This window comes from Calypte anna, chromosome 4A (genome assembly GCF_003957555.1).
Source record: "Calypte anna isolate BGI_N300 chromosome 4A, bCalAnn1_v1.p, whole genome shotgun sequence".
NCBI classification, from domain to species: Eukaryota; Metazoa; Chordata; class Aves; order Apodiformes; family Trochilidae; genus Calypte; species Calypte anna.
Genome location: NC_044248.1, coordinates 2,645,406 through 2,671,305, shown reverse-complemented (window position 1 = coordinate 2,671,305; position 25,900 = coordinate 2,645,406). Strand labels below are relative to the sequence as shown.

Sequence of the window (25,900 nt, the reverse complement as noted above, 5' to 3'; positions counted from 1 at the left end):
TTAAAATTAGATCTCAATATCTTTTAAAAGAGCCATTGGTGATGAGACCAGGGACAAACAATTATAAAAGTCTCTGAGTGCTGCTGTACATACTGGTTTATGGTATTTGGTCATTACTGCAATTGATATCTGAGTTTTGGAGAGCTGCACTTGCACTCTCAGCTCAATCCCTGAACATCTCTGCAATGTAAAGGATGACAGGAAATCAGACTCAGCTCCTCCGACACTGTGTGCTATGGAGAAGCAGATTATATCAAGAAATAAAGGAGTCACGCTCTTTCTTACAGCTGTCACTGTCTTAGCAGCACCTGGAGGATTAGTAAGATGTGGCAGGGACACCCTTAATGGACACAGAATTACCCCTTCAGCTTTTAAAACCAGCTGAATGAACACTGACACCAACCCAGCAGGGAATGACCACGGGAGCTGTGACAAACTGCTTCCCGCACACACATCCCTGCTACATCCACATTCCCCACACAGCCGAGCCAGACCCGCTAAGCCCTTTTTGGCCCTTCACTCATCAGCATTTCCCTCAGCGCAGCCAGCCCGGGGGGGGGGGGGTTGGATGACCTGCAGCGGGACCACCCCGACCGCGGGAATTTTGCCCTGAGGGACCCCCACCACCCTCAGCCACCACCTCCTGACCGCTGAGCGCTGTCACTGCGGCTGAGTGTCTCCCGGAACGCCCCGATCCTACCCACCTGCCCCTCAGGACCATGGCGGCCGCCGCGCTCCCTCCCTCCCTTCATTCCAACCTTCCCGCCGCCGCTCTCCGTGACGTCACAGCGGCCGCGACTCCAGCGCAGAGTCACGTGACCGCCGAGCCGGGCGCGCCCGCCCGTGACGCTGCGCACGCGCGGCCAGGCGCCTCGGGGCCTTCTCAGCCGGCGGGGTCCGCGCGTCGCCTGGGGACTGACGGAGGCGGCGACGGGGCGGAGGAGAACGAGGAGGAGGAGGCGGGGGTGGGCAGGGCTGTGAGGAGCTGACGGTGTGGCCCCGGTGTCCGTGCGGTGACGCCGCGTTGCCGAGCCCCCCCGCGGGCGCTGCGCAGGTGAGCGGTGCGGGGCTGGCGGCAGCCACCGGCGGCGGCTGAGGGAGAGGCGGGGGGCGGTACCGCCGGTAGGGGGCGCTGCAGCCTCGTCGTCGTTCCCCCCAGTCTCGCCCCCTCCCCTTTGCCCCTGGCGCGAGCGGCCCGGCGGCCGTTGGGCTGAGGGGGCGGCGCGTGCCCGGCGGTTGTTCGGTTACCTCAGGAGGGCGGGAAGCGCCCCGGTTCGCTAATCCCGCGGTACCGCTGCTCGTCACCCTTCACCCTCTAGTCTGACACCTCTCCGACCCCCCCCGTCCGGTTTCTAGGTGTCTTTACCTCCCGGTGTTCTGTTTCTTTTTTTTTTTTTTTTTTTTTTGGTGTGTGTGGTGCCTGCCTGAGTCTTTCCAACCGCTCCTGTCCCTCAGCGGCTCCTCATTCGAGGCCGGGTGTTGTCTTTTTGGGTCACAGGTGGTGCCCTCATGTGTGGTCAGGACCTCTCGCACCTTGCAGGAAAGGGTTCGATGTTGTAGGGGGGAATGGGGAACGCCTGACTTCTAGCTCGCTTTGCTTTTTTTTTTTTTTAATGCGTACAAGGTCCATGAGCAGCACTGCTGAAACCTGGAGTGGTCAGTACCTGTGCAGTTGATAAATAGATGGCGGGTGGCTTTCTTGGGAACCAGGAGTAAACAGGTTCTTCACTGACAAAAGTTAAGTCGGAATGAGGAAAAAAAAAATCTATTTTACCCTGTACGTTTCCCTTTTGTTTGAAAAGTAAAGTAAATCGAGTTCTGCAGTTGTGCAGTGCTTCAGGACCAGTCTGTGTGCAGCTGGGAACAGGACAGCAGAATGTCTTGGTTTTGTACCCACCTCTGACCTGCTCCCAAGTGGTTGTTCCTGTTTCTTCCCTTCATTAGCTCTGTTGCTTATCCATCTCCTCCCTGAGTTGGTTTAGCCCGCTCATCCAGCAGCGAAAGACCAGAAAAAGTAACTTACTTCAAGTCTTAGAGTGACATCCTCTGAGGGAGGGCTGTGTACGAATTAAGCAGAGAGAACTGGGCAGTCCTTCCAGTGTCAGTTGGTTCATTTCGTTGGATCCATCTAATTTGCCTCGTGTTGAGCAGCAAACCTGCATTTTGTTAAAAACCCATTGTCTGCCTTTTGTGATGACAGAGGAGAGAGTAACCACGGCAGGACTGACACAGTGGGGTCTTTCCTATGTCCTTACACAGCCTTAACACCATCCCTGTTAGATGGAAGCAAAGCCTTTTCTGTTTGTGAGCACACTGGTTTTGTGACATTTCTTGGATACCTTAAATGAAGGTTTAAAATTAGGTGTTGGTTTTATTGCTTAAAGTGGGGAGAAAGAAGGCAGTTCACTGATTTTAGGTTATGAAGAAAATTGTGGTGGTCCCCATGTGATCACTTCTCTCCCTTCTTAGTTGGCTCTCTGTAAAGTGAAGTTACAACTTAGGACAACTTAGGAGAGGAACTCAACGTGGTGCAGCTCTGCCTGTGTATTAGAGTAAGAATACCAAAGGTGGATTACAGAATTAATTTCTGAAAGTAGATTCAAGCTTGCTGAATATTTGCATTTTTTTGAGTAGTGTCCAGAAGAGGAAGTATTGCAACTGACTAAATGAAAACATTTTCATAGTATAAAAAGCATCTAGAATTACTTTCCTCCTGCCTTTCCCCTTGTTCCATTTTGCTATTTAAAAATGCCCAAAGCAAGCATTTGCATCAATGCCTAATGTAAAGGAATAAAGGATGTTTTCTAACTGGGACCCATTTTCTTCCAGACCCTGGATTTCACTTAAATTTGTTTTTATAAGTATTTGTAACAATAGAAATTGGGCTTGGAACTTGGCTGTGTACAAGTTATTTGTAGCATGTTTAATGTTTGCCTTTTAAAGATTATAGATAAGTTACTATGGACTTATGTGGGCCTGTATTACTTTGATTTACATCATTGTTGCTTTCTTGAGTTCCTCCTGCTTCATTGTCCTTCTACATAGGGACACTCCGATTTAATTTCATTTTAGGAAAGCTAAAGGATGGCATCTGCTTTGCTTTAGCAGACCCTGATTTTGTTTTTTTGTTCCATATTATTTATCAGAGTAGTGCTTGCAGCTGGGAGGTGGCAGTGGAAAAGTTGGCAACTCAAAACCATGAACTATCTCTTATCCTGGCTTTGCAGCTTTCATTGCGAGTTAAGCTTTGCAAGAGTTACTGTAACTGAACAGAGTACCAACAAACTGTATGCTTACTTATAAGCTGTGTTTTCTTAAATCCTGACTTTTAACCCAACGTTGTCTCAGGCATATTTCCCTAAGTGTAAGGTTGGATATGGAATCATAGCTGACATTTGTTCTGACTCCATATTTTCTAGCTCCTCCAAAATAATTTTCTCAAAGCTTCATTGCCAAAACGAGTAGTACAGAGAGAGGTTGGGGGTGGAGGGAAGCCCAGAATACAGCTTGCAGCTGTTTTTCTTTAAGCTTGAATGAGAACCTCTCTTCTGTGAAGGAAGTCCTAAGGCTGAGTGACTCAAAATGCACAGAACACTTCAATGGCTTCTTAAAATAAAGCTTTGCTGTACATAAGCCACATTCCTTATATGTCACTGTTGTCGTTTAATACTGTTCAGCCACTAAAAGTATCCCCTAATGTGCTTTACCCTTCATGGTGCAATTCACTGTAGCCCTCAGCTAAGTCGTACATTGTTCTGTTGATCATTAATAAAAATACCTTGCTGAAGGGCTTGAATGGAGCTTGAACTTCTATGGGGAGTTTTACCTGGCTTATCTTCTCAAGGTAATTGTTGACCTTTCACTATCTTGAGTGGTCAGCTCACAGCAGGGAGAGAGACTGATATCCGGCTAAGGAAGCCTGATTTGCACAATAATTTGAAGACCATTTCCATTTTTGTCATCCTGTTGTAGAGGTGGGCTTCCTCTCTGATGGCTGTACTCACCTTGCCTTCTATGCTGCCTTGGCAGAGAGCTGAGAAGTCTTTCATATGGTGATGGCTACATTAATTCCTTGAATTTTTGTGTTAATTTCATTTTCAGAAAGCTGTCTGCTCTTGGCAGTGTGGCTTTGTTTAGCTCATGGAAATACTGTGTTGACTGTTGAGTACTGTGTTGACTGGCAGTTTTCAGGGAGGGCTGTCTAGTTACAGTTGAATGGAAATGTGAACCAAAAAAAAATATTAATTGATGCATTTAAAAGTTTTTATATATTTCAAGGTAAATCTGCACATTTAATTCACTTCTCTTTAGCTACTCTCTAATTTCTAGAGGCTGATTCTGACAGAATATGTGTTGCCCTTAAAATCGGTGACAGTTGATGAAAGAAACCTGACTGAAGAAAGGAAAACTGTCTTAAGTATTGCACATGCAGATTGCCATGAGGTGAATTGGTGTTCCAGCATACCCAAGGGCAGGAGTGGAAGATTTGAGATTACAGCTCTGTGGTAGGGCCTTGGCAATTGGCAAAGTGAGTGCTTTGCATTTATGACATAACAAAGACAGTTTTTAAAATCAAACTTTTACTATTACCAGACCTCCCATAAATATTAGTTAGGTGTTTAAGTACATCTTTACATTGCATTTATTTATAAGGATTAATAGATGCTTCCAGTTTGAAAGCTGTACCATAAATTTTTGCTTGTTGCTCTTCAGCTGCTGTGTGTGTGGCAGTGCAACCTGTTTTCAACCACTGGATTTATGATACCTGCCTGCTGAGCATGGTCCTTTGGACAGCCTTTCCAGAGGCCTGCTGTATAATTCAGCTTTTTATTTTTCTTACTTTGCCTTCTACATAAAAAGATAACTTCTGAACTCAAGGGTGCTCTGGGTTTTTTGTGTGTTTTTCCTAATGGTTAGCACTGGGAGACTTGGGGGATGGAGAAGCAGCTATTTCTGTTTTTTCAAGGCTAAGAAAATGTGTTTATTGGGAGGGGAATTGCTATTTAGTTCTAGTTTTTGTAGGTTCTTGTTAGCAACTAGCTTGCTTCTCTGGTAACAGGGAAGTTATGTGTTATTAAAACACAGTTTGTGACCTGCAGAAATGCTTTAAAGAATTTACTTCTGTATATATATGTGCATTTTAATAGCTCTGCTTGTCTGATAACTCTCAAAAGTAACTGAAGCTGTGAATCCCAGGACTGCTGCTGAAATTCAGAAGCTGCTGCTAGAAATCTACTGGGGAGAACAGACTGTTCACAAGGCATTCTGAATTAACCCAGTAATACAAATTTTAAATAAAAAGCCTGTAGTTTGCTACCAACTTGCCAGCAGTGAATCTTTGTGGCTAAAAGGCAGCACGGAATGCCATGAGACATGAACTCCAGCTTAGTCTTCACTGCAGCTTTATTTCTTGACCTAATTTTCCTCATCTTCTGTCTGCTTTCTAGTTTTCTGCACTACAAATAGTGAATGGCACATGGTCTGTCAGGGGATGTGTGTGAAGTTTTTAATGTAAGATTAAAAGTGTTTACTCCTTGAAATGAACATTTTGCTTTTTCTCAAAGGTTATATTTAACTTCCAGTTGACAGAATGACGGGAATGGAGACTGAAACTGCAAGAGACAAAACCATGGAAGAAGAAAGCACTGAACAGAAAAAGGAGAGAGAGAAAAAAAAGAGGTCAAGGGTTAAACAGGTGCTGGCTGATATAGCAAAACAAGTGGATTTCTGGTTTGGTGATGTTAATCTCCACAAAGATAGATTTCTCCGAGAACAAATAGAAAAGTCCAGAGATGGGTGTAAGTTTATATTTGGTATATTTCATTAAACAAATATGATTAACTTTCCTCTTAACTATGTTGCTCGTGACATGTCTTTTTAGTACCTTTTGAGGTACATGTCTTCCTCTTTCCTGCTGGAAACCAGTATTATGATAAGGTTCTCTTTTTTAGAAATTTTATTCAGTGTTTCTCTTTTCCTTTCCTTTACTGCCAGCTGTAAGAGGCATCTGCCAGGTACAAGTGACTGTTAGGGAGACCTGGTTTCCTCTAACTCTGTATAACTATAAAAATTAACAAGCAAACAAGGACATTTTTTGCCCTTGGATGTGCAGTACTTGACATGTAGGATAGATATATGCTGAAGTGAAAATGTCACTTCAGATCTGTGGTGAGATGTATAGCTTTTTTCCATGCCTTCTGCACAAGTTTGACGTATGAGAAATTGTTCATTTGAATCTAGGGCTGCTGTGGGTTTCTTTGCTTTAGACAGTTTTTGACATACTTGACTTCTGAGCAGGATATAGAGCTTGGTTCCAAACCTGTTTGCCAGTTCCTGAAGAATTAATTTACATGTCAACTGCATTATGCATTTGCTTTTTAAAACATTATGTGGGTGGTAAATAGTTTATCAGCATAATTGTTCAGTTAACTGCATTATGCCAGATGAACTAGAAGTGTGGTGAAAAAAGAGTTGGTCCTTTACATCAAAATAAAAGAAAAGTCATTTCCAGAGTGTTTACTTATTTTTCTTCAGGAATCCATATTTATGTGAAGTGTAAACTACTAGTCCAGTTGCCTCGTGTGAAGAGCATAGGCTTTTAACTTCTTGGTGTAGTCCTCAATTACATTGAACTTCAAGCTAGTTTTTCAATGAGACCTTCAGAATAAAATTTACCCTGCATCTTCTAGAGGTATAGATCTTGGATGTCTTCACTTTTTTTCAAGATTACTGGTACATAATATTCTGTCGGGGTTTTAGCAGCATGACTCACTGCAACTGAAGTGCAAACGGGGCCTCTTTTGTTCTGGGAAGGCTTGAGTTAAACACTTAATTGAGTCCTTGAAGGAGACATGTTTTCAATGCAAATTGTTTTTGTATTGTAAAGCTACATCAGAAAGGGGTTTTTCTTCCTTTCTTTTCAAAGACAATAGTTATCAGTGAGGAGGTAAAAGAACAAAATTCCTTTGATAAAGGGTAGCACAAAAGAAAATTAACGATAGGTTTAATTGAGACTTTAAATTTGATTGTAAACTTCTCTGTAAAACCTTGCAGATTGTTTTACAAAAATACCAGCAGAGTTGCAATGAACACATTCCTAGTGCTTTCTAGACTGCTCTAATTTCATAATTTACACAATTATTTTTTTTCTTTATTCCCTAGACGTTGACATATCACTTCTTGTTTCTTTCAACAAAATGAAAAAACTGACTACTGATGGGAAATTGATAGCTCGAGCAGTTAAAGGTTCATCTGTTGTGGAGGTATTTAGTGTTTTGCTCTTTTATTTGCTAATGCTGGAGTAATACTGTTACAGGTACTGAAGTGAGCAATAATCTTATGGAAAATGCTTGTTTGTTTCTTGTTTATTTTAGTTGGATTTAGAAGGAACAAGAATCAGAAGACGCCAGCCTCTGGGTGAGCAGCCAACAGATGTGGATAGTCGTACAGTTTATGTGGTAAGCTGGTACTTGTCTCTGCCTCATGTCTGGCAGAGTGCTTTATTTCTGTGGAAACTTGTAAACTTTCTTGTTAATAATTCCTTAAGAGTCCAAATCCAACTGTGTGTTGTCTGTAATGATTACTTTCATAGGAGTATTAACTGGATTAAGAGCAAGAAAACCAACATAATGCAGCCATACAGTTTTATCAGAATCAGAAGGTAGATTTTCTTTGAGAACAACATAGATTTAGTACAATAAATGCTTTCAGAAAAATTAATGTATCTAATTATCTTTTTTTTTCCCCTCCAAAAGATGTTGACAGTGTAGGGAGGGGAATGCATTACAGGTTACTGTACTTGTAGTGCTGAGGCCCTCAGTGTGGGGTCAAAGGGTGAGTTTAATGCAGTAATATTTTTTGTGTCACAAATGTATCTGCATCACTATTTTTGTGCAGTCAGTGAGGGGCTGGGCAGGTGGCTGACTACTGTTGTAGTCAGGAAAAGAAATTAAGCAAGGGCAAGTTAGCACTGGCAGTAACCAGGATTTTTTTTGCACACAGATTTTTTTTTTGTACAGCTTAAATGGTTTTAAATGCTGAGCTGAGAGCTCTTCTTCTAGTAAGAAAAAGTGTGCTTTTATTTACCCATTACTGTATTCACTGGGCAACACTAGTACTAAGACATATTTACCAATTGCATGAATGTAGTTAGAGCTTTAGAATAATTACTTCTATTAGTTTTATCAAACAGGATTTGAACAGTTTGCAAGATAATTGGGTGTACTATATAAAGTACAGACTTTCCAGTATCTTTAGCTGCAAGTACTTCTGGCCTTGTAACACACAAACATCGTTCTTTTGAAGACAGAATGTACCTAAATAAGCTATTCCTATTTTTTAGGGGACTTTTTAAAAAAAAAAAAAAAAAAAAAAAATCATCCTAATAGCACACTATCCTGTGGCTGCATCAATGCTAAAATGTATTATTTAAAAAAAAAAAAGGCTTATACTGCTGGAATTATAACAGCTTTTATCATATTGAAGCCAGTGTGAAATTTCATCTGTCTCTAAAAGAAACCTTTTTATCACTAATGTCAGTTTAGGTATCTACCTGCAGCTGTTAGCAGCTGGATTAGTGATTTCAAGCAGGCAACGAGCTTTCTGTGAAGAACAACATCTCAAATACCTGTATTACCAATAATTTAAAAAAAAAATCCTTCTTTACAGTGGATAGTTTAAGACAATGAATGGAGATTTATGTTTGCTGGAAGGGCTGAAATTATTATAAAGATATTTCATGTTGCAAAGATGCAGCTGTCGGTGAGATCTTGGTATCTGTCAGGAGAAGGAAAAAGGTAAACATATAAATTGGATATATAGTATTTGTTTTAGATGTATGAATGGTTAGAGATACATTTTCAGATGAATGCTATGACATCTCACCAAGAATACTTTCTGAAATTAAAACTGTGTTATCACATCAAACTTATATATGTTTTGTTCTACTAACTTTTTAATTAGAAGATGTAGTAAGCCATCTGATACAATGGTAATACAGTAGTGAGAAAGATACATTTTGTTGTTGTTTTTTGGTTTTGTTTTTTCCAGGAGCTGCTTCCCAAGAATGTCAGTCACAGCTGGATTGAGCGGGTGTTTGGGAAGTGTGGTAATGTAGTTTACATCAGTATACCCCGGTACAGAACTACTGGTGACCCAAAGGGATTTGCTTTTGTTGAATTTGAAACTAAAGAACAGGCAGAGAAAGCTATTGAGGTGAGTCACTGTGCCTCTGCTCTGTTAACATTCTTCCTGATGGCTGCTTTGTGATAGGGGTGGTGCAGCCTTTACTAGCTCACCTACCAAATCTGGAGAGAAATTCCTAAAATACCATAATTTAAAAACTCAACTTGAGTTGTGTGCCTGGAGTTGTGTTACTGTCTCCTACCCCCAAAACTCCAATCAGTTTGACAAGTCTTTAGAAGTGTAATTCTCTTAATAGCCTGGAGACTCAGTAGAAGCATAGTGGGTATTTTTTTGGAATAATTTGGTTTGCTGCTCTTGCCATCTATTACAAAAACAGAAGATCTCTGTGTAACACTACAGGGACTATAAAATTTTACTAGACAAGTGTGGTCATGCCTAATTTTCTGTATTTATATGTGATTTGAAACTTTACAACCACTTATGTTTCAGTATCATAAAGGCAGCATGCATGATGGGAAATAAAGCAAGCTCTGCACTTTAAAAGCAAATCATAACAGCCAAAACTCACCACACCATGCAAGGAGCAGTGTAAACCTCTGGGACTATATTATTGAATTAACATAGGACTGTTGGTTTTAATTCTACAGATTCTTAAATATATATATATAGTGTATATATATATATAAAACTTTTCGTAATGTTTTGTGGATTTTTTTAGTTTCTGAATAATCCACCAGAAGAAGCACCACGGAAACCTGGGATTTTCCCCAAAACAGTGAAGAACAAGCCTGTTCCTACACTGAATGATAGTAACAGCAACGTTGTAGGTAAGTGGTAAGTGATAACTTGGGATCAGGAAACAAATTCTGTTCAGAAGCTGAGGCACAAATCAGTTTGTTTCCTGATCCAAATTTATCACTTTAAAACATTGACCAATGCAGTCTTAAAAATTACATATATAATGTATTTATGCCTTTTTCCTGCTTGAGAAAAGTAATCACTTGTAACAACCTGGACCATATTCCTGATGGAAGAATCCTGAGCTCACAGTTGAGCATGTTTCTTATAAATACTGTAACTTAGAAAGCACAGGATTATGTCACAGCTTTAAACACTGAAGCATTTTTCCTTGTTTCTGATGACATAATACAGTTTTCCAGACTTCAGGCATATTCCCTTCTCTTTCATACACATAATGATGAATCATGTTAGATTTCTTACTGTTATCACTAATTCTTTGTCACACCAGTAACTGTTTTGAAAAAAAAAATTGAAGAAAATCATGATTTTAAAACCCACTTTAGGTACTTTCTTTGATTTCACACTGCATCCTGCATGTTACAACTTAGAAGGAAGTAGTATGGAGAATAAATGTATTTTTTTCAGATGCTTTAGCATGATAAATTCATTGGGCTAAGTATCTCCATTTATTCTCAGAACACAAAAAGTCTCTTTTTGTTGTCTTTTTGGCCTGGAAGGAGGGAAGGTATCTCTTCCCGAAGGGAAGTAAGGGCTGACATGGCAAAATGTACATTTGTTAAGGAGTAGCAAAGAAGTCTAGCTCCTTTCTTTTGAATTTGAGAGTAATTACTTCAGAAATCCTGTAGTAAAGTGGCCCTTGTGACCCAGAGGTCTTTCTCAGTCAGTGAGACTGAGTCTTATCTGTGGCTTTTTTGTCTCAAAATGCCTAGGAAAAACTTAGTGACAATGTACAGCATCATTGGCAGTTTAAAATATTGTATTTTTTAAAACAGAAGAGAAGAAAAAGAAGAAAAAAAAGAAATCCAAAATCAAGAAAGAGAGCAATGCACAGGCAACTGTAGAGGCAAAGGAGCCAAACACAAACACTACAACAGAGCAAGTAAGCAAATCAAAAAGACACAGGACTTCATCAGAGTGTTCAGAAATGGAGGGAACTGAGAGTCACAGGCAGCCCTCAAGGAAAGAGAAAAGAAAATGGGACAGAACAGAAAGCTCAGAGGTGCCTTTGGAAAGCAGGCCTGGAAAGAGAAAAAGGACCAGCTCTGGAGATGGTGGGACAACTTCAAAAGTCAAGAAAACTGTTGAAAAGGAGGAAGTTGATGGTGTAAAAGAAGAAACAGAAGCTCTGAAAGATTCCAGTGGTAAAGTTTGTTGCATCCCTGTTTAGTATTTTCATGATTTACATGCATGAGTGAAATCAATTGGCAAATGTGTCTCTTGCAGATGACAAGTGGTAGATACAGTGAGGGAGAAGTGTCTAGACTGTAAGTTAAAGAAACTGCATTCTTAAAAATTGAAATTTTATTTGTGGTGGCTTAGTTTTAATTTATAGAAATTAGGACTCAGTACTCTTAAGAGGGTAAGAATGAGCAAGTCAAGAAAAGGGGTTGAAAGAACTTAGGGAAAGCATCAAGAAATGTGAAAAATGCAGTGTGGGTGCTCAAATATATTAAGAGATAGGACTCTTGGGGGCTGAGAGGTTTAGCACTTTAACTCAAAGTTTGAGTAAATCTTCCCAGTGCTGGTGAAACATAGACCCTGGACTCCTGTCTCTGAAAAACTGAAAACTTTAATAGGTAAAAAAGTTGGGCTTGGGTCAGTGGGTAAAAAATGATATGCTGGATATAACAAGATAATGTTAAGGAATATGTGATGTTCTTTGCAGTTAATTTGAAACCTGGTGATGAGTCATTCCAAGAAGATAAGATGCATGGAGAATGGGAAAGAAATTTCCATGCTGAAGCAGGTAAACCTTATTATAAAATAAAAATAGTTGACAAAGTGAAGCAGTAGAACTTCAATAAAGTATGGATTAAACAGCCTAGATGATAGTGAGAGATAGAGAGTCTAGATAAGATTAAAATACAAAAGAAATAGCTGATGATCCCAGTTTCTTGCACAAGATAAAGGAAAGAAAAGCAATACTTGAGAGTTTGAAAGCTACAATTAAATCATGTTAAGACTGACAATAGTCTATGATTAAAGGCTAAATTTATGGCAGAGAAATGGGTAGTAGGTACATTTGTGTGGGGAGAAAAAAGGTATTTCTGAAGTAAATGTGAATAACATGTCAAAAATGTAATGAATGCAATGAATTACATGTAAAAAATAGTAAATTTATATTTATATAATGGAAATTACCTATAAATCCTGTTAACCTATTTGTTTTACCCTTATTCTTACCTTTTTTCAATACAGACATCTCTACAGAAGATGACAAAGATAAAAAAGACACATCCCTTTCAAAAACTAAAAGGAAACACAAGAAGAAACACAAAGAGAGACACAAAATGGGTGAAGAAGTTATTCCTCTCAGAGTACTCTCCAAGTAGGTGTTCAAACTTGATGTGATAGCCACATGTGTTCTATGAATGTAGAGGTGCTTATCATTTGGTTCCTTTTATAGCACATTTTTTCCATGGTGTCATTGAGACTGTTTTTTTTTTCTCACCAGTATTGGAAGGTGCAGACTAACAAATTTTCCTGTGTGTAGCAGTGGGCTGGCAGCACAAAATGTGCTTTTTGAGGCAGTAACTGGGCGAGTGTGTTTTTACAGCTTATTGAGTCAGTTGTATATTGTGTACACTTTTCCTTGATTTCTAATCTGCACTGAAGACTGTGTGGCCCTTGAAATTAATGAGGTAATAATTTAATATTTTGGAGTGTAGAGTTGGGAATTTTTGGCAGATAAGCACATTAAAAGGTTACTTTATTGAATTTTTATTTACAAGCATGTACAGAATTTCTAATATTAATTCAGCCCGTTTCAAACCTCAGAATCCCTGTATGTCTGACAGTCCATCACCATTGCTAAAGTGCAATTCCAATTTTTATCCAACAGAGTTGCACATTAGCAACAGTACTAGACTGCAGCTGAAAAGGTTTAAAAGTTCTACTGTGTATTTGTTTGACCTGTAAAAGTAGCTTAAAAAAAACCCAAACAAATTGCTCCAAAAAATAAAAACCCGACCATTTAAATGTTGGCTGTTAGGAGTCACCACAACTAAAACATGGAAGCACTTACTTTTGAAGCGTACAGCAAGTACCTCCCTGTTAAAGTCGAGGGGATCCTTGACGTTTTGTATCAATACCAGAATACAAAATGTTTATTTAGCACAGGGGGTCACATGTGCTGTGCAAGCGAGGGAAGTGTTTTCAGTTGAGGAAAAAAAGGATTCACCATCACCAAAACATGGAAGCACTTACTAGTCAGGAGCAAAGCAAGTACATCCACATTTAAGTTGTGGGGGTCCTTAAGTGGAGATGCTTAGTAACACAAAAAAAAAACCCCACGAATAAAAAAGCCATCATACTAAAAATAAACGATACAATTCTGTTATTGCAACATTAAAAAAACAAACAAACCCAAACTTGTATTCGAGCCGCAGCTCACTGCCGAAATTGCGTTTAGGAGCTTTAGGATCCACCGCCACTGAAACATGGAAGCACTTACTTTTTTAGGCAGCAGGTACCTCCATGTTAAAGCGAAGGGAGTCCTTATAAAGTTTAAAACTTCGTGTTTTAAACCACTAGTCACTGCTGGGATGCTTGTCGCTTAAATGATCTCTTTAAGTTCATGCTGTAAAAGAACTGCTCAGGGGGAATATTCTTCCTTTTTCTTATCCCGTATTTGATGCTCTTGCCAGCGAAAACAAGTCTAAAATCCGGTGTGGTGGTATCAGTATTGCGGTCAGGATTCACCTCTACTAAAACATGGAAGCACTTACTTCTTAGAAATCACAGAAAGCACCTCCATGTTAAAGTAAAAGGGGTCCACAGTCAACGGTGGTTCTCTTCCTCTGAGGTGAAGTGAAAACTGCATGGAAGACAGATAAAATTTAATACTACAAGTGCCTTTTGGAAAGGAGGGGAGAAAAAGAGAGCAAGTCTTGCTGATACTTGCCTGACACAGTCCCCGCGTTCTTCTGTTCCTTCCACTGAACTGACCAGCAAGGGACTCCTCGTGCTGGTATTTATACCATACCTTGCTAGGGAATGGTGGGGCCTTTTTATCTCCAAGAATCATTACGTGGGCCTTTTGTTATTTTAATGTCTTTGCTCTGCTGAGAATGTATGATCCTGGGTGAGTCTGGATGCTTTTTTGAAGTATACAGTTGTCAATGTTAACAGCTAAAACCATTACCACAAGATATCCTCCTCTTTAAAAATCCTCTATCAGCTTGTTTGATAGCACAGATTAGGGTAACAATGAGTCGTTCTCACAGTGGCACTGTGGGCATTGTGTTGCTCTGGAGCAAAGCTCTGGCTGTTTGCAGAAACATCTCCATGTTAAATGTATGTAAATATATAAATTGCTTCCATGTGGTGGTATTTTTTAACCAAAATGCATTTGAATAGTGAGGAATGTTCTTATCTCAGTAGGTTTTTGGTGAGTTTAACCAGTTGTTGATTTTTCATCAATGATTTTTCTAGAAAATAAATGACTGATTCTTAATATAGAAATGGAGGAGTGGGTTCACTGAACTAATTCAGTGAATTCAGAGTTCACTGTCTCTGAATTAAGTCTGAATTAAGGTCCTATGCTCTGTTCTGTGTAGTAGAAAACAGTTCACCAAGCTGTTCTGTATGTTTTCTGAATATGTTCAAAAAATTGGGGACTTGCTTTATTTGAAGATAAGTTGATCTTGTTGCAACTTGACTGGAATGTTAAAATCTACAGCAAAATAATAAAAAAATGCAGATATTGGCAAGGATTAATTTCACCTAAGTGCAGGGAAATCTCTAATGGTAAGGGTGGTCTGCACTGCTAAATAAATTAAGCTTTAAGCTGTTTTTGAACTGTGTTATTACTGAGTTTCTAAACATTCTTGTCTACAACTGACACCCTATGCCTGTGTTTCTGCTTTTAGGACTGAATGGTTGGGTTTGAAGCAAGAATATTTGGCCCTTCAAAAAGCCAGTATGGCCTCCTTAAAGAAGGCAATGTCTCGTCTCAAACCTGAGCCTGTGGGAGAGATGGAAACAGATTTCTCTGGAGAAAAAAGGCCTCTGTCTGAAAATGGCAAATGTAATTCTATTTGTGATGAGTAGTTTTGTCTTTTTCATGAATCTGGTACACACACACGAGTGATTTAAGACACTGGTACTCCAGAAACACTGCAAAATGGCTTTATTTTCTGTAGTGCTGGTGATTATTCTGAATAACAACTAATATTAAAAGCAGCACTACCACCCCCCACATTTTGATAGGTTTGGGACTAAGGAATTCTAGAAGTCAAGACTAAACAAATAATATCAGCATATTTCAGCAGTCCTTCTTAAATTATAGGATAATTCCAATTATAAAGGCCTCAATGAGGTAATAAAAAAATCAGCTTTTTTGTCATTTAATGTGGGCCTGATTTGCTTTTGTTTAGCTCTCCCTGTAGCAGTTTGACAATTTCTTTAAGGAAGGCATTAAAAAAATGCTTGATATTGCATGTTTCCAACATTACTGTTAAAAGTAGTTTTAATTATGTCCTCTTTCTTACCTTTCTATGTTTTTCATAGGTGAAATTGCTCAGTTTTTCTCTGGATCCTCTGTGTATCACTAGCTTCAGTACTGCATTTCAATTTTTGAACACTTTAGCAAGGGTTCAACTATCATATATATTCTGATGTCTATAGTTTATTCTTAAAAAGAGACACTGTATGTAGTAAGAATTCATCGAAGACTCTTCTTGGAACTGTTATCTTTCCTCTTTTTTTTACTTGCATTGACATTACCCTCTGAACAGTGTTTATCCTAGATTTTTTTAAAGCCTTAACCTGCAGTAGCAACATTTCATGCCTCTTTTTTTATTTCTTGTGTACATCACTTTGCTTATGTGCTTTCATAGCATCTTTAGTTTTTCAAACTAATAAATGTAGAACTTTTAAATTTATTTTTTTCTTTTTCCCACTTTTCTCTTTTCAAACTGTCCAGCCACCAGTGAAGATTTTGCCCCTCCTGGCAAGGCCAACACAATGGGGCCCCGGTTTGTGAGTGGAGTAATTGTGAAGATCATTAGCACTGAGCCCCTGCCGAGCAGGAAGCAGATCAAGGTAATGCCTTTGTAACCTCAGGGTAGCTGTTAGCCTTTCCTCTAACAGTGCCCCCCAAATGTTTGAATATGGAATGCCATTTGAACCAGTCTTACTGATTTTGGGGTTTTATTTGTTTGGCCAGTAGCTGTGGACAGATTCTTCTCTAGTACCTGTGAATGGCAGATTTTACAACAGCAAGATAGGATAAAGGGGATGTTTCAAAGCAAAGTTACCCTTTGGAGTGCTTCAAGCAATGTCAAGTTTAGTGAAAATGGTGGCAAAAATAATTAATGCTCTACAGATTGAGTAGTTCCAGTTTAGAAAGGAAAGTTGAAGACAAAATGGATGGAGTGTTCTGTACTCATCATTGTGCCGGTCATCCTGGCACAATTCAGATGAAGAAATCTGTAACAGTATTTGGAAGGATTAACCACTTACAGGAATTTGGTGGCAAGAAACAGCTCATGAACATACAACTGAGGGTTTTTTCAGTAAGAAATTTACAATGACAAAAACTGCAGTCTGGCAAACCTTGTCCAGTAATTCATTAGCTCATTTTCTAGAAAGTTGATCTTTTTTTTTTCCCTTGTGGTAAATATGTTTTTCAATTACATAAACTTTTGTTTTGTGTCATGATGTGAAAGTTATGCATGCTACGTAGGATTATTTTCATCTAATTTAAAGTTAAAGTTTTTTTTTTTAAGTTTTTTTTAAAGTTAAAGTTTTAAGCTGCATCCTTTGGAAATGGAAATGTAAAAAAATGTTCTAAAGGAAAAGCATTTTTTTTTTTTTCTGGATACCAATGGCTGTGACATGGCTGTGACACAGGAAACTTTCTTTCATGAATTTGTACTTTTGGTTTTTAGAGCTACTGGTGAAAAAAATAGAACAAATCTAATTTAGGTTGACATAAAGATTCAGACTGCTTAGGGCAATGAGAGAATGGTTCAAAATGCAAGTTCTGAGGTGACTTCTCAAACTACCTGTATGGACTTCTCAGGCTGCCTGAGGAATCCTTTCAAAGTCGGTGATTGCTTGCAAGTGTGAAGCAGAAATCTCAGCAAGATGAGATTTCTCTCTCACTGAAAACAAACTGCTGATAGGGATTTCAGCCTCATCTGCCTCAGTATATTTGTGGGCAGTTGTCTGAGTGCTGGAGACACTTCAGAGGATGTAGTATTTGTCACTGTGACTTTTGAGGGCTCATTTGACTGCAGTATGTACCTTACTTTGTTCAGTTTGTGTCACAACTTAACAGATTGTGATCAGGAGGTAAGCTCACTCTTCCCATCCTACCTGAAAACAGTGGTTGGTATTTCTAGGAGTTTCCACTTTTCTTTTGGCTTAGATTTAGGGAAATGTTCAAGGGAATAATGTTTTCAGTAAAGGATCCAGAGTAAGATTTAGGATGTTATTAATCATGTCTCTGATTCCCATAATAATAAGCAAAATATTTCACAAAATGTTAGCAAATAGATAAGGCAAGGATTTTAATGAAACATTTAATTGCAGAATACAACTAGATGGAAGAAGCAATAATCTTCAGCTCTTTTTCAGGTCTGTAGTGGAATTTGTAACTGCACTGGATGCTTACTTAATTTTTCTGGCCAAACCAGTTGCTTTTATGAAAGGTGCAGCTCTGGCAAAACCTTGCTTGTGCTCCTGAACTGTCATAGCAACAGCAGACACTGTCACAAAGTGATGCCTCTAGGCTTTTTTCCTTAATAAACTTCCAGAATTGATCTGTGTTTCTGATTGTGTGGCAGGCTTAATTATTTTGACACGCTGGAGAGGTCTTTGCAGAATAGTTTTCATATTGTTTTGATGTAATTTTTTTTCCCTATATATTGCTAGAAAGTTGCTTCTGGGAGATCACAAGTGTTACCAACCCCACTGAATTCTTTGGGGTATTACAGTTTTCCCTGTAAGTGTGACTTTGGGATACAAAAATTTAGAGTGGGAAGTGGCTTTGGTTGGCTTTCAAATGCTTTCCATAGTGCTGGCACTGAAGTTTTGTTTTAAAGCTGTCCTTGCTAGTGGAGGGTTAAAAGCTGTGTAATTCTTGAATAGTAGCATCTTTCTTGAGCTGCCTGCCTGCTGTGAGCAAAATTGAGTAGGAATTTGTGGTCGCAGTTAATTTCCCTAACAGCAGGAATTGCAAGTGAAGCACTTCATCTGAAAGAGCATGTCTGACTCTTCTTCCTTTAGCTGTTAGTGACAATTTTCAGGCAGAGGTCACTTCATAAAGATCAGAAGGGTTGGTTTGCTACTCTTTATTTCTCCAAGAATCTGCCAGGAGTGAGTTTGATTTTATATTTCATGCAGTGAATGAAATTAGGTGTTTTTCTGTTGGGCTGATATAGCAGTGTTATGCTACATAAATAATTTTTCTTTTCCAAAAAGTCCATACAGATACAGTTTTGAAATAAATGGATAATTGCTGATGCTGTATTTGTAAAATAATTCCTATGCAAAAAAAAAAATAACCTTCAGGAATTAGAGGTTTAAATTGGTTTGAGGGCAGGATGAGAGATAAATAGATGTTGTATGCTCATAAATCAGAATTCCCTTCTAACCTTAGAAAAATATATTAATACAAAACTACGAGGTCAGTGACCTACAGGTGGAATGGTCAAAAAGTGAATGTTTGAGTAGTCTTCTTTTGTAAAACTTGCTCTGTGGTCTGTGTTTTCTCTCTTAGGATACTTTGGCAGTGCTGGCTGACGTGTCCTATGTTGACATGCTGCAGGGAGACACAGAATGCCATGTCCGTTTTACAACTCCTGAGGATGCACAGATTGTCATGAAAGCATACAAAGAAAAACAGATCAAAAACAACTGGAAATGTGAAATTCTCACTGGTAAGATTTTTTTTAATATTAGTAGAGGAAGATTTAAGTGAGAAAAGGATTGTGTTTTGTGGTAGCTTAATGGATGTGTAGATATACAGAGATATCTTGGGGAAAAGACTGGGGTTTTTTAATGTGAGTCTTTTAGTTTTGCTTTTGTAATGAAACAGGTAAAAAGCAGTAAGGATTTTTATGCCCCTGATATTTTTTTTTTACTGTTGTTACTGGATTTTATCAACTTTGTTCTGTTCTTTTGAGATTGATTTACATCACCTTTAGTGGCAATGAACTCTAGAACTTAATTGATGGTTCAGCTTTATGGATATCAATCTGATGATGTAAGAGAATTTTAAATGGAGGTTTTCTTGAAAATATTGAACTTAAGTGTGAAGTAACAGGGCAAGGATCTAATGGCATGGATACACATATGGTGGTTTTAGCACTTAGCTTCTAATTAATCTTTCTTTTCTCAGGAAGTTGAATGATTTATGCCAGAGTAATGTTCTTTTTTAAATTGTATTTACACTGAAACTTTTATTGGCTTGCTTTGGAGCTTTATCCTAATGTGTGTTGGTTTTGTTTCTGAAATTACTGTGCTGTTCTGAATTTTTATCTTGTATTAGATTGGACTAGTCTTCCAGGTCCAGAGAAACATCTATGGAAGTGGGGGATAGAGGGTGGGGGAACAGGGGTATCTCTCAAACCTTGTTTTTGTATTCATTAAACCTTTAACATTCTAAACAGACAGTAAAAATCCTAAATTCAAAAATAAACAGGTAAAACAATCCAGATGAGAATCTCCCATCTGTGTATTTAAATATTTTACCCCACTCCTGCACTGATCCTCCCGTACAGCCCAGTTCCATGCATGCAGGGACATAAACCCTCACAGATGCCATTTAAGGATTGCAGAAGGAAGAGTTATGATGGAAACATTAACCTTCATGATTAATATCAATGTTGATTAATTAAAATTTGGGCCTCACTGAATGCTGCTGATGTCATTTGGAGATAGATTTGTCTTTAGAGTGCTTTCTTATCCAGAAACAGCTTGAAATACTGCATTTTACAGATGTGTGTGTTTGTCTCTGTTTTACATTGTTGTATACAAGAGAGTAAGAGAAGATTAGGATTAAGTAGGACATTGTAGGAGCCTCCTATTCATAGTCTTAAGTTTGGGTTTTTTCAAACTGGGTAATTGAAATGAGAATGGAAAAGCTTCTGAAGAACACACCAGTGACTGACAGAAAGGATTTCAGCTTTTCTTGATGGCATAAATTGAATACAGAGACTAAGGAAAGAATCTTCAATGCTCCCTACTGCAGGGACTGAAGTTTTCCCAGTTATTTTTTTTTTTTCACTTCTTAGAGCTTGGCTTTGACTAAAAGTCTTCAACTCTTCATCTGACAAGACATTAAATGTCTGTAGTAATACTTAGATGTTTTTGTGATAGAAGTATAAATTATGTATGGAAAATTTGTTCTTAGAATTATTAATTCCATAGCTTTTTCTGAGTATCTTTTCTAAGGAGATCCTGTTCAGCTCATAAAGAACAGAGACCTGTCAGCTTTATTCTTCTTCTCACAGTTTTTCTACTCTTTCTCCACCCCAGAGTATGTTGGTCAGCAGCTGCAATGCTGTATGACTTCTCCAACTGTGAAATTCAAGACTGATAGAGAAATACTTGTTAGGTTTCCCTAACAGGTATTTTGACATATGTTTACCTTAGTAATGAAAGGTTCCTTCTCATCACAGCTGAAGACACTGCATCTATTTGTACTGAATACTTTTATTCATGTTAATTTGTGTTTCAAGGTGATCACGAGCAACGCTACTGGCAGAAGATTTTAGTGGACAGACAAGCTAAACTTAACCAGCCTCGAGAAAAGAAGAGAGGTACTGAGAAGGTAATCTTCAAGTCTCTTTTTTTCCCTGTACAACCGTGGTTGAAAATATAATTTTATTCTCTGTATGTCTACATTTTTATATACTTTTGTGTTTGGCTCTGCATTTAATCCAGTTAAATCACTTTCAGCTGACTTGGCTGCAGGGTTTTACAGCCACAAAATGGAGCACTTCTGGCTAGCCCAGTTGCCAAATGCAGGACTTGTCTTTATGGATGCAATCAGAGAAAGTTAAGGCCATGATTAAAGGCATGAAGGTAGTGAAACTTCCTTCCAGCCTTGACCTTGGTGTGCCTGTCCAGACCAGTGATGAAGGGAGTGTTGCAATGAACTTGCAGGCTGCAATCTCCTCTCCTGCCCTAGAAGATCCTTCCGGGCATGAAAGGTTCTTGATTAAGCCAGGCAGAGCCTTTCTTTAGCTGACAGAGAGGAGCCAAAGAGTGTTTTGCAGACGTTTTATTGCTGGGTTTACTTCACACACATTGTAGATAAGGTTTCTGAGTTGGCTCTAAGCTGAATCCTTATGCTGTCTGTTGCAAAACTTCAAAATCATCTGACTTTAGGTGTTTGCTGGTGACTTTGGAGACTTTCTGCACACAATACCAAACTTTTCCTAGTTGTTCCATATACAATCAAAAGGAAATATTACACTGATCTAAATGAACAGGAGTTGTGCAGGATGAAAACCTTGTCTTGCACAAGGATTATTTTACACCTTATTATCCTGTATAAATGTCTCTTTAGAGATCCTGTAGACAAATGAATCTTACTCTTTTAAACACAGATGTGCCCAAAGAAATTCTCCAAATGAAAGATTTAATTTTCTTAAAAGCATAAAGCTGGCATTGGCTCTTGCCATGATTCTTAAATATAAGCAGTAAGGGAATGTGAATGTACAACTTTAGAGCCTTTACCAAGTGCTGACAGGTTTTTTAAAAACTTTTTTTAATGTACTTTTTTTTTTTTTTTTAAGCAAAAATGCTCGTGGCAGCTTTTCATTTGGAGTGTAGTGCCCTGTGCTCAAGTTTCTCTTCTGCATCTTTTGAAGACTGGTATTTGTTGACCAAACTGGTGTAAATTGGCCAGTAATGTACCTCATCTGGGCTTGCAAATATAAACTGTCTCAGTTCTGCCTAACAATGGGAACTGCAAGGATGCAAACTCCTGTTCTTCCCCCTTACCCTTAGTCTTGGAACACTGGGAGGTGTTAACTTCAAAGCTTAGTGATGCTATTTAAATGCTAACACAGTTAAGCAAAACATCAAGAAAAGAATGCCTCACTTGTAGTCAGTAATTCTTAACCTTTTCCTTACTTTTTGGCAACCTGAATTCCAGAAGTACAGATTGATGCTAAGAAAAAGTTTTTCCCTGTTCCTTAATATGGATTTTATTATTTTATTTGAAAATTCTTGCAAAAGTAATCACAAGTTGACTTCTTTTGAAGGTCACTGTAAAAGGAAGGAAAAAAGTAATGATTCATAATTAAACATGTACAGCTGAATATGCCATTAGTTTATCTTTCCTGTAAAGATTTTCTCTGAAGGTTTTTAAATTCCTTGCAAGATCTCTTTGAAGATGAGCATTTGCTTATTAGTTGTTTTATACTTAAAATAAGGACAGCATCTACTTTCTTTAAATTAACGTTTAAATATAGGCTTCAAAGTGTTATGTTCATTCCAGTGACATAGCTGCAATACTGTCCGTGAGTTGAGTAACAATGAAGATACATATTGTTGCATGGGCTGCCTCATATCGCAGGCAGGCCACAGTAACAGCTTTTGAGTGTAGCTTCAGGTAGACTGAGATTCCTTTTTTTTAGGAGTTTTTACAAATATGGGTTTACTCGGCTGTAATGGTGGAGCAGGGGGCTTATGAGATAATGTCTCCACCACCACCCTCCCAAGAAAAAAGAAAAAGCAAGCAAACAAACAAACAGAACAAATAGCCCAACTTTCTCTTGCCTAGTTTAAATAATATAAAGGTCAAAAAGAGCCTGGATATGCCAGGGTTCCCCAGAACTCATGACTAATGTCTCTAGCCATCCTTTGGGGTTAACAAGGTGTGTTCCCTATCAGGCTTTTCCCTCAGGCCTGGTCGGTCATTGTCACCTCTGTGCTCCCTTCTGCTGCCCCTTGCAAATCCCTCTGCTTTTCAGCCTGTTGTTCAGCTGCATGATAATACAGATTAAAAACCCTTCTTGCCAGAGCTGTTTCTTCAGGGGAGTGCCAGTTTATGCAGACCCCAAGCAATTCATCAGTCTGTAGCCTTAAACTCTCTGGACTGATTAAAGTCTGCTGCTGCCAAAGCCTGAGGCCTGCAAGCTTTCCTCTGGGAGGAGGTGCTGCTGAGGCCTGGGTTACACCTTCAACACCCACTTATAGAGAAGGAAAGGGGGAAGTTTAATGTCTGAGTGATGGGGAGGAAGTGAGAATTGGGTATTTGTGAAGGGTGGAATAATTTTCAGAATCACAGCCCACTCTACTCTCCTCACACCTGAGGCCTGGGGATTGTGTCCTTGCAAGATTGACCTGTCTGTGTCTGGGTGGGGAGAGGTCCCAGTCCAGAGCACAAAGAAGCCCCTTTCCCAAATTCTCTGATGTGTTGGTACCTGTGGAAGGGCTGGGTACCTGTTTGAAGAGATGGATTGTGGTGTGCTTAGAGATTGATACTGGATTGATGGACTGAAAATGGGAATCCTTGAGGCCCTTTGCAGATTCTGGTGCTGGTATAGAAACTGATACCAACTGAGCATTGCACATTTTAGAGCTTCCCTTTTATTTGTGATTCTGCATCCCATATGTTGAAAGGATGAACCACTCCTAGCTTATTTTAGAGTTTAACTATCTTAATCACCTAGCAGAGAGGAAAAAAAATAATCTCATAGTTACATCTTTAGATCAGTTTTATTTCTGGAGAATAAGAGAGAAGATCATCTACCAGAACTTAAGGTCTGATGCTGTTGAGAACATGTTAATGAGTGCAGTCAAGTCAAATGCTGGGCTTGTGCGATTATATTGCAGCACACCAAACAGTGCAGGGGCAGTGTAGAGTGTAATACTGCACTATTGTTATCAGTGCAGCAGGACTTTGCACTTCCATGTCAGGTACAGGGTGCAGTGTCTGCAGGACAGAGCTGTGACCACAGACACATGGATATGAAATTTTTTAAATTCTGAGGAAATTTCTGGACTGTCTGGTGAGCAAGTGCCCCTCTTTTATTTTAGCACTAGCTAATATATTTTACTTGTCCCTATCAGATAAGTTAAAGTGGGTTGATGCTGTTGCATTACAGATGTGCCTAGACTCACAGGAGTTTCCTGCTTTCTCACTTTTTATTTAGATTAACCAGCCTGCCTTGTTCCTTGTGTTTTGGCTTTTTATTTTTTGATCATCTTAGTCATGTAACAGTTACCTCCTGAGCTCTTGCTTATGGTTAAGGAATCTTACTGGGGCATTGCAGTAACCAAAGCTTGTACCTTTGCTTTTGGGTATGACTTCATTGCAGTACTGAGCTTAAGTCTATGCATATTGTTGTTTTGGTTTCTGCCTGAAAAGGCAGCACCCAAAAGTTGGAAATTATCAGGTTGGTTGTGTTCCACAAGAGCATTTCTCATACCTCTGTACTGGGTGTGCAGCTAGCCAGGTACCATAGGAATTTGGGCAAACTCTTAAAATGCAGCTGCAAAACATTCAAATCCCTGGTCAGGCTGGACTTTGAATCAGGGGTTCCTAGCATGAATATTCCTCCCAACTGCACCAATATTTCTTGACATGAACTCTCATCAGGGCTGGGTTACATATTGTGCTGTTTTCCCAGCCTGAGGGATGGTCCCCATCTGGGTTTCAGTGGGTTTGTTGTTTGCTAGCTGAGTGTAGAAAATGACACGATATTCCTAAGGCAATTTTTTATGGTCTGACCTTGTTTTTCTTACATCAGTAATAGCATGAATCCCACAAAAGGGTAGGGGTTTTTAACTTGCTATATGAGACGGTGTTTTGGTATTTTTTTTTTTTTAGCTGTAATTTTGTTTTCTACAACCATATTGGGAGAAGAAGGGGTGGAATGAAAGATGCTGCAGTGTCAAGAGATGGAAGAAGTGCTGTGCTATTTTTGATGTTTGGAAGGCAATACTGAAATTCATGATATCAAAGCTTCTATAACTTCTTTTGTCAAATGTGCAGGTTACCTCAGCTGTTCAAATACTAGGGTGTTTTTTTAACGTAGTTTTGTTATTCAGGGAATAATAAATTCATGATTGTGAGCTAAAATTACAGCAATCTAATTTTCCTCTGTTTTCTGCCATATTTTTCCTCTTTGCAGTTGATTGCTAAAGCTGAAAGAATGAGACTTGAAAAGACTCGACAAACAAGTAAACACATTCGCTTCACTGAAGATGATTAGCCCAGACTGATTGTGATCTTGAGAGTGAACCTAAGTATTTAAAAAGAAACAACCCCACAGACACCGCTGCTTACAGCAACTAAACCTTTTTTAAAAAGCCATCAGAACCTTTTCCATTTGATTGATAATTCTGCAGACTGCAAGTATGAAGATTGTTCTCAATCCCAGTGTTGAATAGGCTGAATGTTTAACTGCTTCTGAGCCTTTAGGTAAAGCTTACTGGAGAAAAATGTATTGAGATTTTGCTTTTGTTCACTTCTGGGTTTTGGGTTTTTGTTTCGTTTGGGTTTGGGTTTGTTTTGTTTTGGTTTGGTTTTGTATGTTGAAGTTTTATACACTAGGTTATGAAATAAAATACTGAGAACTTTTCAGTTGTGTATCTCTTAATTCTTCTGTCTGCTTTCTGACACTAGGTAATTAAACTGGATCATGCTGAATAAAACTCTAGGTCTCTCTTTAGTAAAACCTGTCATTGAGAAGGCTGGAAGATTTACTTGCAGGAAGGGCACACTGTGCTACTGAATTCAGACTATTTCCAGTTGTGTTACAAGTTGTGTAGTTCACAAGTCACAATGAGGGTCTCAATTCACTTC

At 39.0% G+C, this 25,900-nt stretch overlaps 1 protein-coding gene across 3 annotated transcripts; it reads left to right on the top strand.

Annotated features, from left to right (window-relative positions):
• Positions 1 to 865: 865 nt before the first annotated feature.
• LARP7 (La ribonucleoprotein domain family member 7) lies at positions 866 to 25,678 on the top strand. Of its 3 annotated transcripts, none has more exons than XM_030450175.1 (14): positions 866 to 1,054; positions 5,583 to 5,798; positions 7,162 to 7,262; positions 7,374 to 7,457; positions 9,049 to 9,213; positions 9,863 to 9,971; positions 10,899 to 11,267; positions 11,792 to 11,872; positions 12,325 to 12,454; positions 14,997 to 15,154; positions 16,052 to 16,170; positions 18,854 to 19,013; positions 20,817 to 20,908; positions 25,227 to 25,678. In XM_030450175.1, the coding sequence occupies exons 2-14, from the start codon at positions 5,591 to 5,593 to the stop codon at positions 25,305 to 25,307; spliced, it is 1,857 nt and encodes a 618-aa protein (XP_030306035.1). In that variant the 5' UTR covers positions 866 to 1,054; positions 5,583 to 5,590; the 3' UTR covers positions 25,308 to 25,678. The 3 variants fall into 3 exon arrangements, with proteins under 3 accessions (XP_030306035.1, XP_030306037.1, XP_030306036.1); XM_030450177.1 differs by having other exon boundaries at positions 924 to 1,054; positions 5,590 to 5,798; XM_030450176.1 differs by having other exon boundaries at positions 924 to 1,054; positions 5,565 to 5,798.
• Positions 25,679 to 25,900: the final 222 nt, after the last annotated feature.

Bases quoted from the DNA above. Each gene is read 5' to 3' on its own strand.
- LARP7 (XM_030450175.1), top strand. From the start codon at position 5,591: ATGACGGGAATGGAGACTGAAACTGCAAGAGACAAAACCATGGAAGAA. The intron at 5,799-7,161 runs GTAAGTTTATAT...TTTATTCCCTAG, and splicing joins AGAAAAGTCCAGAGATGGGT to ACGTTGACATATCACTTCTT. The intron at 20,909-25,226 runs GTAATCTTCAAG...TCCTCTTTGCAG, and splicing joins AGAAGAGAGGTACTGAGAAG to TTGATTGCTAAAGCTGAAAG.